The sequence below is a fragment of the Physeter macrocephalus genome, chromosome 11 (genome assembly GCF_002837175.3).
Source record: "Physeter macrocephalus isolate SW-GA chromosome 11, ASM283717v5, whole genome shotgun sequence".
In the NCBI taxonomy this organism is placed as follows: Eukaryota; Metazoa; Chordata; class Mammalia; order Artiodactyla; family Physeteridae; genus Physeter; species Physeter macrocephalus.
In genome coordinates, this window is record NC_041224.1 from 140,021,331 (window position 1) to 140,033,340 (window position 12,010).

A 12,010-nucleotide genomic window follows, 5' to 3' on the forward strand; every position below is an offset into this window, starting at 1 on the left:
CACTGAGCCTGCGCATCCGGAGCCTGTGCTCCGCAACGGGAGAGGCCACAACAGTGAGGCCCGCATACTGAAAAAAAAAAAAAAAAAGAGAGCTATCATCCATCATAGAACAATTATTAATGCTATCTCAATTGTGAAGAAGCTTTACTGGAATTCTTTTTTTTTTGACTGCGTTGGGTCTTCATTGCTGCGTGCAGGCTTTCTCTCTAGTTGCGGTGAGCAGGGGCTACTCTTCCTTGCGGTGCACAGGCTTCTCACTGTGGTGGCTTTTCTTGTTGCAGAGCATGGGCTCTAGGCGTGCACAGGCTTCAGTAGTTGCAGCACGAGGGCTCAGTAGTTGTGGCTCATGGCTCTAGAGCACAGGCTCTGTAGTTGTGGTGCACGGGCTTAGTTGCTCCATGGCATGTGGGAATCTTCCCAGACCAGGGCTTGAGCCCGTGTCCCCTGCATTGGCAGGCGGATTCTCAACCACTGTGCCACCAGGGAAGTCCCTACTGGAATTCTTATCACCAAATTAGCAAGAGTGGTGTCTATATTTGAGAAGAAAAATGTACCCTTACCTTAGAAACTTGCTTGAAATTTTTTCAATTACTTTATGGCATGGTCTCTGTGACAATTTCAACTTCAGTGAGCTGTTTATTTCTATTTGCCTTAATAGTTCTCCTACCTTTACATGTCACTGTTTACTTTGTCCCTGAACACCCTGCTAGTCTCCACAGTTTCCCTGGCGCCACCCCTCTCCATGTACCACAAGGATTAACTATGAGCTCAGTGGAAGTGAAGGATGGGAAGTGGGGGACAGGTAGAGTAGTTTTATTAGAAGACAAGAGCAGTCAGCCTAGAAAAAGATCGTTTGGAGCTGGACTAAACCCATCACCAGGATTCTGAGCTAAAAACCACTCCCAGATCACCAGTAACACTGGATGCTGATGCTACCCTATCTTCTGTTTGTGTTTATAATCAGGTTTTGACAATAGCCCAAGCTCCCAAATAGAAGATTGAGTTATAGGAAGAAACACACAGTACTCAAGAAAACAATTACATGCATGTAATTTACACCAGCTAACTTTTGAATAGTGAGGGCATGGGCTGCTTCTCAGCCCCAATGGAAGTCACAGCAGAGATGATCATCTTGCTATGCACATGGTAGTAATATCAGGAAATCGTAAGTAGCAACTGAATAACCAATCAAACAAAAAAGAAGGTCCTTACCTAGCTTATGCCTTCTCTTTGGCTTTGTATAAAATCAAAACTCTGATATTTGGAATAAAGTCTTACTTCCTTTCTGCTATGTCTGCTGAATAAGGCAAGTATTAGAAAAGCATCTAGGCTAGTTAAGTGTCATGGGTCCCTTGGAGTTGATTTTCCTCTGGGACCTTTGGCTGTCAGGCCCGGCCCAGACCAGCAAATTAAAGTTTTTTTCTAGGCTAAATTATTATTGTTGTTACTATTATTATTACTTCAACATGCCTCCTACCTCCTGCTATCGAGCTAAGGTGGCTGGGGACTTTGGACTGCTGGGTTCTTGCAGGTGACGAAGCATACCAGGTTGGGGAATACGGACTAGTGTCCAGGTGCTCGGTGGGCAGTACTGTGAACTAGGAGATGACAAGAGTTATGACTCAAATTTGCAGTTGAGGGAACAGAGGCCTAAGAAGGATCAGTACCTCAGCTAACCAGATTCCCGACATACTGTGATTTGCCTGAATGGTCGTCGCAGGCAGAGGCACTGGGGTGCGTTTGGGTAAGGGGTTCGGAATTTGGAGTGCGACCGACCTGGGTTAGAACAGAGCTCTCCTACTCGGTGGTTGTGAGACTCCGACACACGTCCTCTAGGACCCTGGGTTTCCTCCTCTATCAGCCGGCCGAGGTGCGAGGCGTCGACGCTCAGCTCTTCACGCCCGCGGCCCGGCGCACAGGAAGCCCCGAGGTTGGGAGGGGCGCCGCGCCGACTCCCCCTGCCGGCCGGCCGGCCTCCCCGCGCTGGCGGGCCCGCGCCCAACGCTCGACTCGTGGGACGCCCGCGGCAGGATGCCCTTTGTCCGCACAGTCCTCGGCCTCCTGGCGGCCCTGGCGGCCTGTGGCGCCGTCGCCTTCCTCCGCTACTGCGTCTACTTCGACCGGAAGCGGCATGGCGACTCCGCGTTCAAGCGCCGCCTGTGGGAAAGTGAGTGCGACGGCGGCGGAGGCGCGGCGGGCCGGGCTGGGCGGGCGGCGGACGCGCTGACCGGGTCCACGGAGCGAGGCCGGGCCGCGGGCGCCGCCGCCGAAAGGCCCGCGGGACGCACGCCGGCGTGGGGACGGCTCCCGTGCCACGCTGTGTTTGCAGAAAGAAGAGCCCAGCAGCAAAAGGCTGAGGGACGGGGCGCCCAGCGGAAGTACTTTAGCGACGCCGAGGTGGCGTTACAGTGAGTAACCTCCCGCCGATGCAGATCCCGGCTCGGCCTCAGGGTCCCAGGCCGCTTCCTGAGCAGCAGTTTCCCAGCGCCTCTCTGCCTGCCCTCACCCCGTTTCCGCTCAACTTACGTTTAGTTTTTATTGTCCGCTACGAAAGGAAAGGAACGAAGGAGGAACCATTTGGGGTCGTGAGAAGGCAGCTATACAGTAAACGTGGTAGGAAAAGGCGCTCCGTTTAGTTTATAAAAAAGAAAGAGGAGCCTTTGCCCTTCCTGAGCAACACCAGACACTTAGAAACCCATGCCGGGCCTCGGCCGGGTGACAGTGCTGCACCGCCCACTCCTGTCCTGCTGGGCCTCTCTTCTTGCTCAAAAGCAGAACGTATCCTCTTTTTCTCCAAAATGGAATTTGATTAGTTGTTTTTAAAGATAATCACAATCATTTTAGCGATCGGTCGAACTTAACTAACTCACATCATCTCTCAAACAGAGGGTTCTTAGGTCCTTCTATGAATTTTCATTCATTCAGTTGGTTGAGCACCTCCTACGTGTGAGGCGTTGTTCTAAGTGTGGCAGAGGTTAGCAATGGGGGTGGTGGTGGAGACTATCCCCCACGTAACAGGAGCACAGAGGAGGTAGAGGATCACTTTCAGGGCAGGGTTATCATGGAGGTGTTCTACTGATCTACTGCTCCTTTAACCTTAGTGGCTTAAAACATTATCTTATTTTGCTCCTGAATCTGCAATTTGAGTAGGGCTGGGTGGGAATCACACCTTTCTGCTCCGCTCAGCTTCAGCCAGGTTGACCCCAGGGCTAGGTGCTGGGTCATCCGAAGGCTCACTCCCTCACACGTTGGGCAGTTAATGCTGGCTGGCCACTTAGCTGGGTCTGTTGCACAGAACACCTGCACATACCCTCTCCATGTGGCATGGTCTTCCTTGCAGTATGGTTGATGGGTCCCACCGGGCAAGCGTGTGATATATATTTGTGTGTGTGTGTGTGTGTGTGTTGATACACAGTTGACCCTTGAACAACACAGCGGTTGGGGCAACGACCCTTCCCTCAGTCAAAAATCTGAATATAACTTTACAGTTGGCCTTGCGTATTGGTGGTTCCAAATCTGAGAATTCAACCAACAGCAATTCAACTGTAGTGCGTATTTATTGAAAAACATCCGCGTATATGTGGACCTGTACAGTTAAAACCCATATTGTTCAAGGGTCAACTGTATATATGTATTTATACATTTATCTGTGAGAGGGAACATGTGGACGCGTGCCAGGTGGTGCCACTTCTACCGCGTTGAGGCCCACTCAATTTCAAGGGGAGAGGAAATAGTCTCTAGCTCTGGGAATATTGCTGTGGCTGTTTTTGGAACATGCAGTTCTTCACAGAAGACTTTGGAAAAGAGGTGGCATCGAACGAGTGTGGAAGGATGTGTTAAATTTGGGTCCTGGTTTCAGGGGAGACAGCATTCTGGATGTAGGGAACTGAATGTACATAAAGGTGCAAAATGGGGGATCTGCCAAGCCTATTCAGTAAATCAGTTTGACAAAGGAGTCCCGGTGGGGGATAGTGGGAGGTGAGGTTGGAGAGCTAAGTAGGGGCCGTATCGGAGAAGGCTTTGAAGGCCAGGTTAAGGAATTCAGATTCAATGGGGGAATTACTGAAGATTTCTGAGCAGGAATTTTTTTAAAAAGAAGGAAAGAAAAAACTTTTTAGGTTACATCAGGCAGGAGTGTGCTAGATAGAGTGGAGGAAAAGAAAGTTATTGCAGTAGTACAGGTGAGAGGTAATCAAAATCCTGAACTGCGGTGGTGTCAGTGGCAACCGGTGATGAGAGATGTGAGATAAATTTTCCAGAAATAGATAGTTCTTGCTGACCGATGAAAGGGTCATGGAGAGCAGGAGTCAGAGATTTCTGAGGTTTCTAGATGGAGTCTCTTAGAGAAAAAGGTACAATTGACAGAGTTAAGAAAGCAGGACAGGGAGTATCCATGGCTGGGCATGAGAGAGATGCTTTCCCTGGGGCAGAGCCTGGGTCAGCTCCATGTCCCTTCTCCTTCATTGCCCTTATCCATGGTTGAAGTTACACCATTTGTTTGTGTGATTATTTGATTAATGCTTTCTATTTATTAGAATCAGCTCCATGAGGGCAGACCTTGTCTGTGTTTTTACTCTGCATTGTCTCTCCAGTGCCTAGAACAGTGTCCGGTACATTGTAGGTGCCCAGCAAATATTTGTTGAATATTGTTTATTGTAGGCAGAGAGAAACAGCTCGTGCAGAGGCACAGACTACGAAATTGCAGTATTTAAAGTGTTGTGGCCAAAGAGATAGCTGAGTGGTGGTTTGGTGTCTTATTGTGGAGGGCTTTGAATGCCAAAACAAAATGTTTTGCTATTTTTCTGTCGTGGTGGATAACCAGTGATGGTGATTTTATTTCAGAGAATGGGTGCAATTTTTTTATTTGGAGTATGGGGTGGAGGAGGGAAGTCCAAGGCAGAAACATCAGTGGCAGTCTGGGTGGGAAATGATGAAGATCTGGATTATTTCAAATGAAGAAGAGGCAGAAACGGGATTTTTCAAGTGTTCTTTTATATAATCCTCATAACCACTCTGTTCTTCTAGTTTTATAGATGACTAAACTAAGGCACAGAGAGATGTCTCTTCCTACTTCCAGGATCTCTCTTCCTCCTCACCCCAGGCCCTTTCTGTTTCCCAAAGTATGGTCTGTGGTCAGTCTGCATTAGATTTACCTGGGGCATTTGTCAAAATGTAGATTATTTGACCCAAGCACCAGCCATTCTGATTTAGGAGGTCAGGGGTAGCCCAGTGGTTATGGGGGCAGTGATGCTCAGACTTCAGAATTTATAAGAATCTTCTGAGGAGCTCATTAAAAACGCACATTCCTGGGCTCTCCTTAGAGAGACTGATTTGCTCGGTCTGGGTGGAGCCCAAGAAAGCTGCAGTTGTAATACCTCCTTCAGCCCATCCTTTGTGAAACACTGCTCTCAGATTCTGCGTAATCCCTCATCTCCCTGGAAGCTCCTTCCCTTCTCCATAAGTGATCGCATGTACTGCTCTAGAACTGGGGCCCCAGATTTTGCCTGCCTGCCAGACTCTGTAGCCTAGATGATCTGTTGGCACCTCAGCTTTGTGTTCAGAAGTATATTCATCATCTCATCCCTTTGCCACTGTGCCTCCTCCTGTGTTTCCTTGTGATGCTTCTGATAGCCCTCTGCTCCCTGCTGTGACCCAGCTCATCTTGCTTAAATATCAACCTCATCTTCCACAATCAATCCCCTTATTTTTCTGTTCTCTATCTCATACCCTATTCCCTTTCTATTTCCATTGCTCCTATACTACCTCAGGCTTTTATCACCTTTTACCCGGGATACTGTTATAATTTCTTAACTGTCTCACTGCCTCTTTTCTTATGCTCTCAGAGTAAATTCCTTCTAAACCGCAGCTGTGTATATGTAACACTTTGCAGTAGCTCCCTACTCTGCGGATGAAAGACGAACCCTCTCAGCTTGGCACCAAGGACTTGGCACCATGGGTGCCTTCTGTATTGACAGCCTTATTTTCCTAAGGATTAGACATAATACATGGCAAGTTTTCAGTCCATAGCTGGCCTTCAGTAATTGGTAATTATTATTATTGTTGCTCCATTCACCCTATCATAATCCAGCTACATAAGCTCACTTGATATTTTTGGTACAAGTTTGGCATCACTTGTACTTTCTTCATCAGACTTTCACTGAGCTTCTCCACATCTCAAATGCTATCTTTTCTGAGAAACTTATCCTGATCTTCCAACCAGATGGAATATACTATGAGCCCCAGAGACATTGGACTTTGTTGTTAATGTGTTATTGATCTCAAACATACTTGTCTTTTCTCTTGGTTAGACTCTGGACTCCATGGGGATGGCCACAGGAGTCTTGCTCTCCTTCCCCTTCCAGCTCTCCTTAGAGGGTCCTGCTCTTGGCTCACTAAGTATCTGTTGAATGAAACCTGTGGTTGTTACTGATCATCAGCATGTTTGCTGATAAAAGCTTAAAATATGATCTCATCTGCAGGTTTATACCATTTAAAAAAGAGAATTCTTGGGGAAAATAAACAGAAAAACTCTCTGGATATAAAAGACTGAAGCTGAAGTGACTGGCAGTGGAGTTGATACTCTGGGCTAGGGATTGCCCACTTTAGCTTTAAAGACCAGCCCTTGGCATGGTACCAGTGATGATGCCACCCTGTGAACCTCGTCACCTTCATGAACCAGCCTGCAGCAAACCACAGCATCCTTCTGAATATCACCAGCTGCCCGGCCAGCCCCCGCCATGCCCTTTGCTAAATCAACAAGCACGGTTAATACCCTAGGCAAGAAAATAGGTTTGCAACATACAAAGAAAACTACCTTGGTTATAGTTGACAGGGTGATTTCTCCTATGTGTACTTAGCAAGCTGGGTAAAATATGGATGAAGTTATTACAAACATCTCAACCAAACTTGAATATGCCATTTTTTTCATTTGTTTTAGGAGGGAGCTTCAACTTTTTTTTTTTTTAATTATAACATGAGCTAAATTTAAGAAATTACCCTAGTCTTCTGACTTTATTTCTCAGAGTTGTTAGATCTAAATGACAATATAACTCATGAAAGTATATTGAAAAGTACAAGAGCTGGTATAAAATGGTAATCAGGGTTCCAGGTGTCAAGGGATTAGAGAAGCTGAAGAATAAAACTGGCCAGGCTGCAGCCTGGCAGACGCTGGATGTGCTGGTTTAACAAGGTACCATCTAGGAAGGCCACCAAATGTGCACGGTGACAAGTCACAGCCATTGCCTGCTGTGTATTTTTTTTTTTGTCGCCTGAAATTATAACTCCATTTTAAGAAATTGTCTTAAATATAAAGAACAACTGCATTTGTCATGCTTGGATTTAGAGACTAGATTCAAGATGTGCTTTTAAAATAAAAGTTAAGGGACTTCCCTGGTGGTCCCTGGTGGGGTAAGACTCTGTGTTCCCAATGCAGGGGGCCCGGGTTCGATCCCTGATCGGGGAACTAGATCCCACATGCATGCCGCAACTAAGAGTTTGCATGCCACAAGTAACACCCAGTGCAACAAAATAAATAAATAAATAAATAAAATAAAAGTTAAATAATTTTGACAAGTAACCATATACCTTACATTCTTTACTTATTGTTAAATATTCTGTGACAGATTTTAGTTGTGGGATCCAGCAAAGAATGAAAAATTACAACAACTTTTTCTGCAAGAGGTACGAATGGGAGAACTTTGGTTATCCAGAGGTAAGAATGTAAACATTCTTTTGTAAGCAGTTATTTATGATAATTTATATTTGAGAAATATTTATGGATTGGTATTTGTATGTCAGAAAACTTAACTAACTAGATGTGTTAACCAACTTGCTTCAGTTTAAGAGAAACTGTCCCAGCATTTTCACTTTATTACACTGTTCCAGCGTCACGATGTTAGAGTTAGTGTTAGTTTTGGTTGCAGTCTTGGAAGTGGGCAGATGGAGAAGCAAAGCCAAATACAAGAACACCTTATTTACTGTCAGATAAAATTCTAAGTAAATGAGTTTTCCAAATGACTAAATGTTGTATGAATCAAAACTTAAAAAAATTTTAACTGTTTAAGGATACTCCCTGGATATAGGAGCAATTAAAATACAAAGAACCTTTCAGCTTCAACATTTTTTGAGCTGGGATAGTATAAATATGGAGAGGAAAATTATGAGTTATAAATCAAAAGAAAAATAACAATTATTTTATTACATTGTATTTTTACTTTATGTTTAAGAGCTATCATGTAATAGTTTAGAGGTGAATGTTACAAATATTGAGATGATGAAAACAAAAATTGCAAACTTGAGTTTTTAAATTTTTCTCTCTCAAAGGTGATTAACATTATTTCTATGCGCCCCTAAATTAATTAGCACTTTTAGGGTTATATACTTCTATGTTTTACTTCTGAAATTCGCATCTTGGTTGCTTATTCTTTAAATCCCCCACCAAACCCAAAACCAATTACATAAGAATCTCTGGGGTGGGACCCAGGCATCAGAATTTTTTTTTCTTTTTTCTTTATTGAAGTATAGTTAGTTTACAATGTTGTGTTACTTTCAGGTGTACAGCAAAGTGATTCAGTTATACATATATTTATCTATATCTGTTCTTTTTCAGATTCTTTTCCCTTATAGATTATTACAAGATATTGATTATAGTTCCCTGTGCTATACAGTAGGTCCTTGTTGGTTATCTGTTTTGTATTTAGTAGTGTGTATATGTTAATCCCAAACTCCTAATTTATCCATCCCCCTCTCCCCTTTGGTTACCATAAATTTGTCTTCTCTGAGTCTATTTCTGTTTTGTAAATAAGTTCATTTCTGTTATTGTTTTAGATTCCATATATTAGTGATATCATATGATATTTGTCTTTGTCTGACTTAACTTCACTTAGTATGATAATTTCTAGGTCCATCCATGTTGCTGCAAATGGCATTATTTCATTCTTTTTTATGGCTGGTAATATTCCAATGCATGTATGTACCACATCTTCTTTATCCATTCCTCCGTCGACGGACGTTTAGGTTGCTTCCATGTCTTGGCTATTGTAAACAGTGCTTCAGTGAACATTGGGGTGCCTGTATCTTTTAGAATTATAGTTTTCTCCAGATATATAGGTGTCAGTATTCTTTAAACCTCCCTAGGTTATTACAATACACTGGTTGAGAACCAGTGTTCTAATGCAATAATTTTTCACCCAGTTTTCTGTAATCTCAGTTTTCTCCACTCCCCCCTGCCACCACCCCCAGTTTTTACTGCTTTGCTGCCAGGTAGTTCTGTAGCCATCTGAGTTGTGTTTATGTCTATATAACCAGAGGGACCATAGAGCCAGAAGTTTTAAGAGAAATTTCTCATTAGCTGATTTGATTGGATTTATTGGTTGGTTGATCTAATTAACCAAACTGATTATTGTTTTTAGGTTACCTTAGCTCCATCAACTTGAGAGGCACGATTATATCTTTTTCTTTCTTTAAAAGGTTTGATACAAAGTGTTTATTTCCTACTTAGTTATATTAAATATGTCAAAATGTCAACTTCTGTTATTACATAACACCTGAAGAGAGGCAGCACACCATAGTCTCAAGGTTCAGAAAATTAGGTTCTATTACTAATTCTGGCATTAATTAGCTTTGAAACCTTAAATTATTTCACTGATCTTTGCCTGTTTCCTAAAACGAGGTAGTGAGACTGATTACATGTTTTAACTTAAAGAGAGACTCTATCATTAATTTCCACTCTTCACGAATTTTCATTCTTAGTTACTTTACAGCCAATCATCCTACAACTCATTTTAAAACCACCTAGAGGGCTTCCCTGGTGGCGCAGTGGTTGAGAGTCCGCCTGCCGATGCAGGGGACGCGGGTTCGTGCCCCGGTCCGGGAGGATCCCACATGCCGCAGAGCGGCTGGGCCCGTGAGCCATGGCCGCTGAGCCTGCGCGTTCGGGGCCTGTGCTCTGCAACGGGAGGGGCCGCAACAGTGAGAGGCCCGCGTACCGCAAAAAAAAAAAAAGACACCTAGAAATCAAAGTTCATAAATCTCTTCTCTTCCCCTGGATATGTAATTCATGTTACACTAAATCTTGTTTCAGCTCTTTGATAATACAATCTATGTTTTAAAAGTCTCATTTAGCTAGAACATCAAGATGTTTCACCCGTAATACTTCATCGATCACATAGGTAGAGTTAAAGATAACTCTTATCAGTAACGGCAGACCCCAGCCTTTTTAAAAAACTCCGTACCTCCCTCTTGCATAACCAAATAGCAGAACGTGAACATTTCCAATTCAAGAGTGCACTTTTAAATAGTAATTTGGGTCAGAAAGTTATTTAATTGGCAGCTCAACATTTTCCCCTTTTTACTCTTTACTCTTTTTGCGGCTTGCTTAGTCTTTATTTTTTTAATATTTATTTGTTTGGTTGCATTGGGTCTTAGTTGCGGCATGTGGGATCTTTCGTTGCGTCATGCGGGCTTTTCGTCGCGGTGGGTGGGCTTCTCTCTAGTTCTCGTGCACGGGCTCCAGAGCACGCGGGCTCAGTAGTTGCAGTGCGTGGGCTCCAGAGCACGTGGGTTTAGTTGCCCCACGGCATGTGAGATCTTAGTTCCCCGACCAGGGACTGAACCCACGTCCCCTGCATTGGAAGGCGGATTCTTAACCATTGGACCACAAGGGAAGTCCCCTAAATAGTCTTTAGTTTGATGTGCTTTTTTAGTTTCAATGCTTGGTGCTTTCTTGGTAATTTGTAGAATGTATATTTTGAAGAACTTTAATATTCTGCTCTAAACTTATAAATCTGTTTCAGGGGAGCATCGAATGGGGGTTGAACATCCCAGCAATGCCCTTTTGGTGTGTGGGCAACCACAGGAACTTCTGAAAGTTTTCAAACACACACTTCCCCCCAAGGTATTTGAGATGCTGTTGCACAAAATTCCCCTTATTTGCCAGGTAAGCACATACTTAATTATCTTTGTGAAATGAACACTGTAAATAACCATGTTGGGCTTAATTACATAGAAACAGCAAAGTATTGATATGTGTGTGAGTGGCCCAAAGTTTTAAATGAGTAAGATCTCTGAATTTGTGTTTGCTTTTCTTGTCTTCAGATGAAACAAGCTTATTCTTTCATGTTCCTTTGACTATAATGAATTGTATATTTTGTTGAGTATTATACATGTTTCAACATTTCAACTTTAAAGTTAACATTGTTAACGCTGTTTATCTTTGTACTTTCAAAGACATCACAATTATTGACTGACTGCAGTGTCAACAGAGGTCTAAGTTAAATGGTATTGTTAGTTAAATGACCTAATGGCTTAAAAATTAGATGTAATACAGAAAACTGTATAAATTATCAAAGCAGAATAATACTTCTACTTTCCAATAATATGACAAAACATAGAAATCACTTTGGTAAATTCAAACATATAGGCTAGTTAGTGTTCTCTTGAGTACAAGTTTATATTGGTAAATGTAAGCAGACTGATACCTATTAATAAATTGGCTCATGAATGGATATCATTTGATACCAAACTGCTGGGTGTACATATGCATCAACTAGAGTTTCCTGCAGTGCTTGGATTTGTTTTAGGATTCATTTAGCTCTAAGACACTACTTTAACTTAGGTTTACTTTTTATTACATTGATCACATGCAGTAGCTGAGAGTACACTGTATATTGTTGGTCTGACTTGGAATCATTCATGTTGGATTCTCAGCTTTTGAATAAAACACAAAGCAATACAGTCTCCACTAAAGCACAATAATCAATTCTTAAACATTTGCAAGCTAGTCTCACATGGGATGTTTCCTGAAGATACATGAAAATGTAGCTAAGAATGTGTAGTGCCCACCCTGACACAAGAAGGGAGGCAAGAAAAGGATCGTGCATTAAATTGATTAGCAAGTAACTATTTTATGTATTTACCAGCAATTTGAGGCAGACATGAATGAGCAGGAATACTTGGAGGATGATCCTGATTGAAAAACAATTCAACGTATCCACAATCCAGTCAGAATGCT

General features: G+C 43.0%; 1 protein-coding gene across 1 annotated transcript; it reads left to right on the plus strand.

The window, feature by feature from the left end:
* The first annotated feature begins 2,031 nt into the window (after nucleotides 1-2,031).
* TOMM20L (translocase of outer mitochondrial membrane 20 like) lies at nucleotides 2,032-11,972 on the plus strand. The gene is given in 5 exon segments (XM_024134358.1): nucleotides 2,032-2,167; nucleotides 2,330-2,378; nucleotides 7,623-7,711; nucleotides 10,794-10,936; nucleotides 11,919-11,972. Coding segments are annotated over 5 exon segments (471 nt in total).
* Nucleotides 11,973-12,010: the final 38 nt, after the last annotated feature.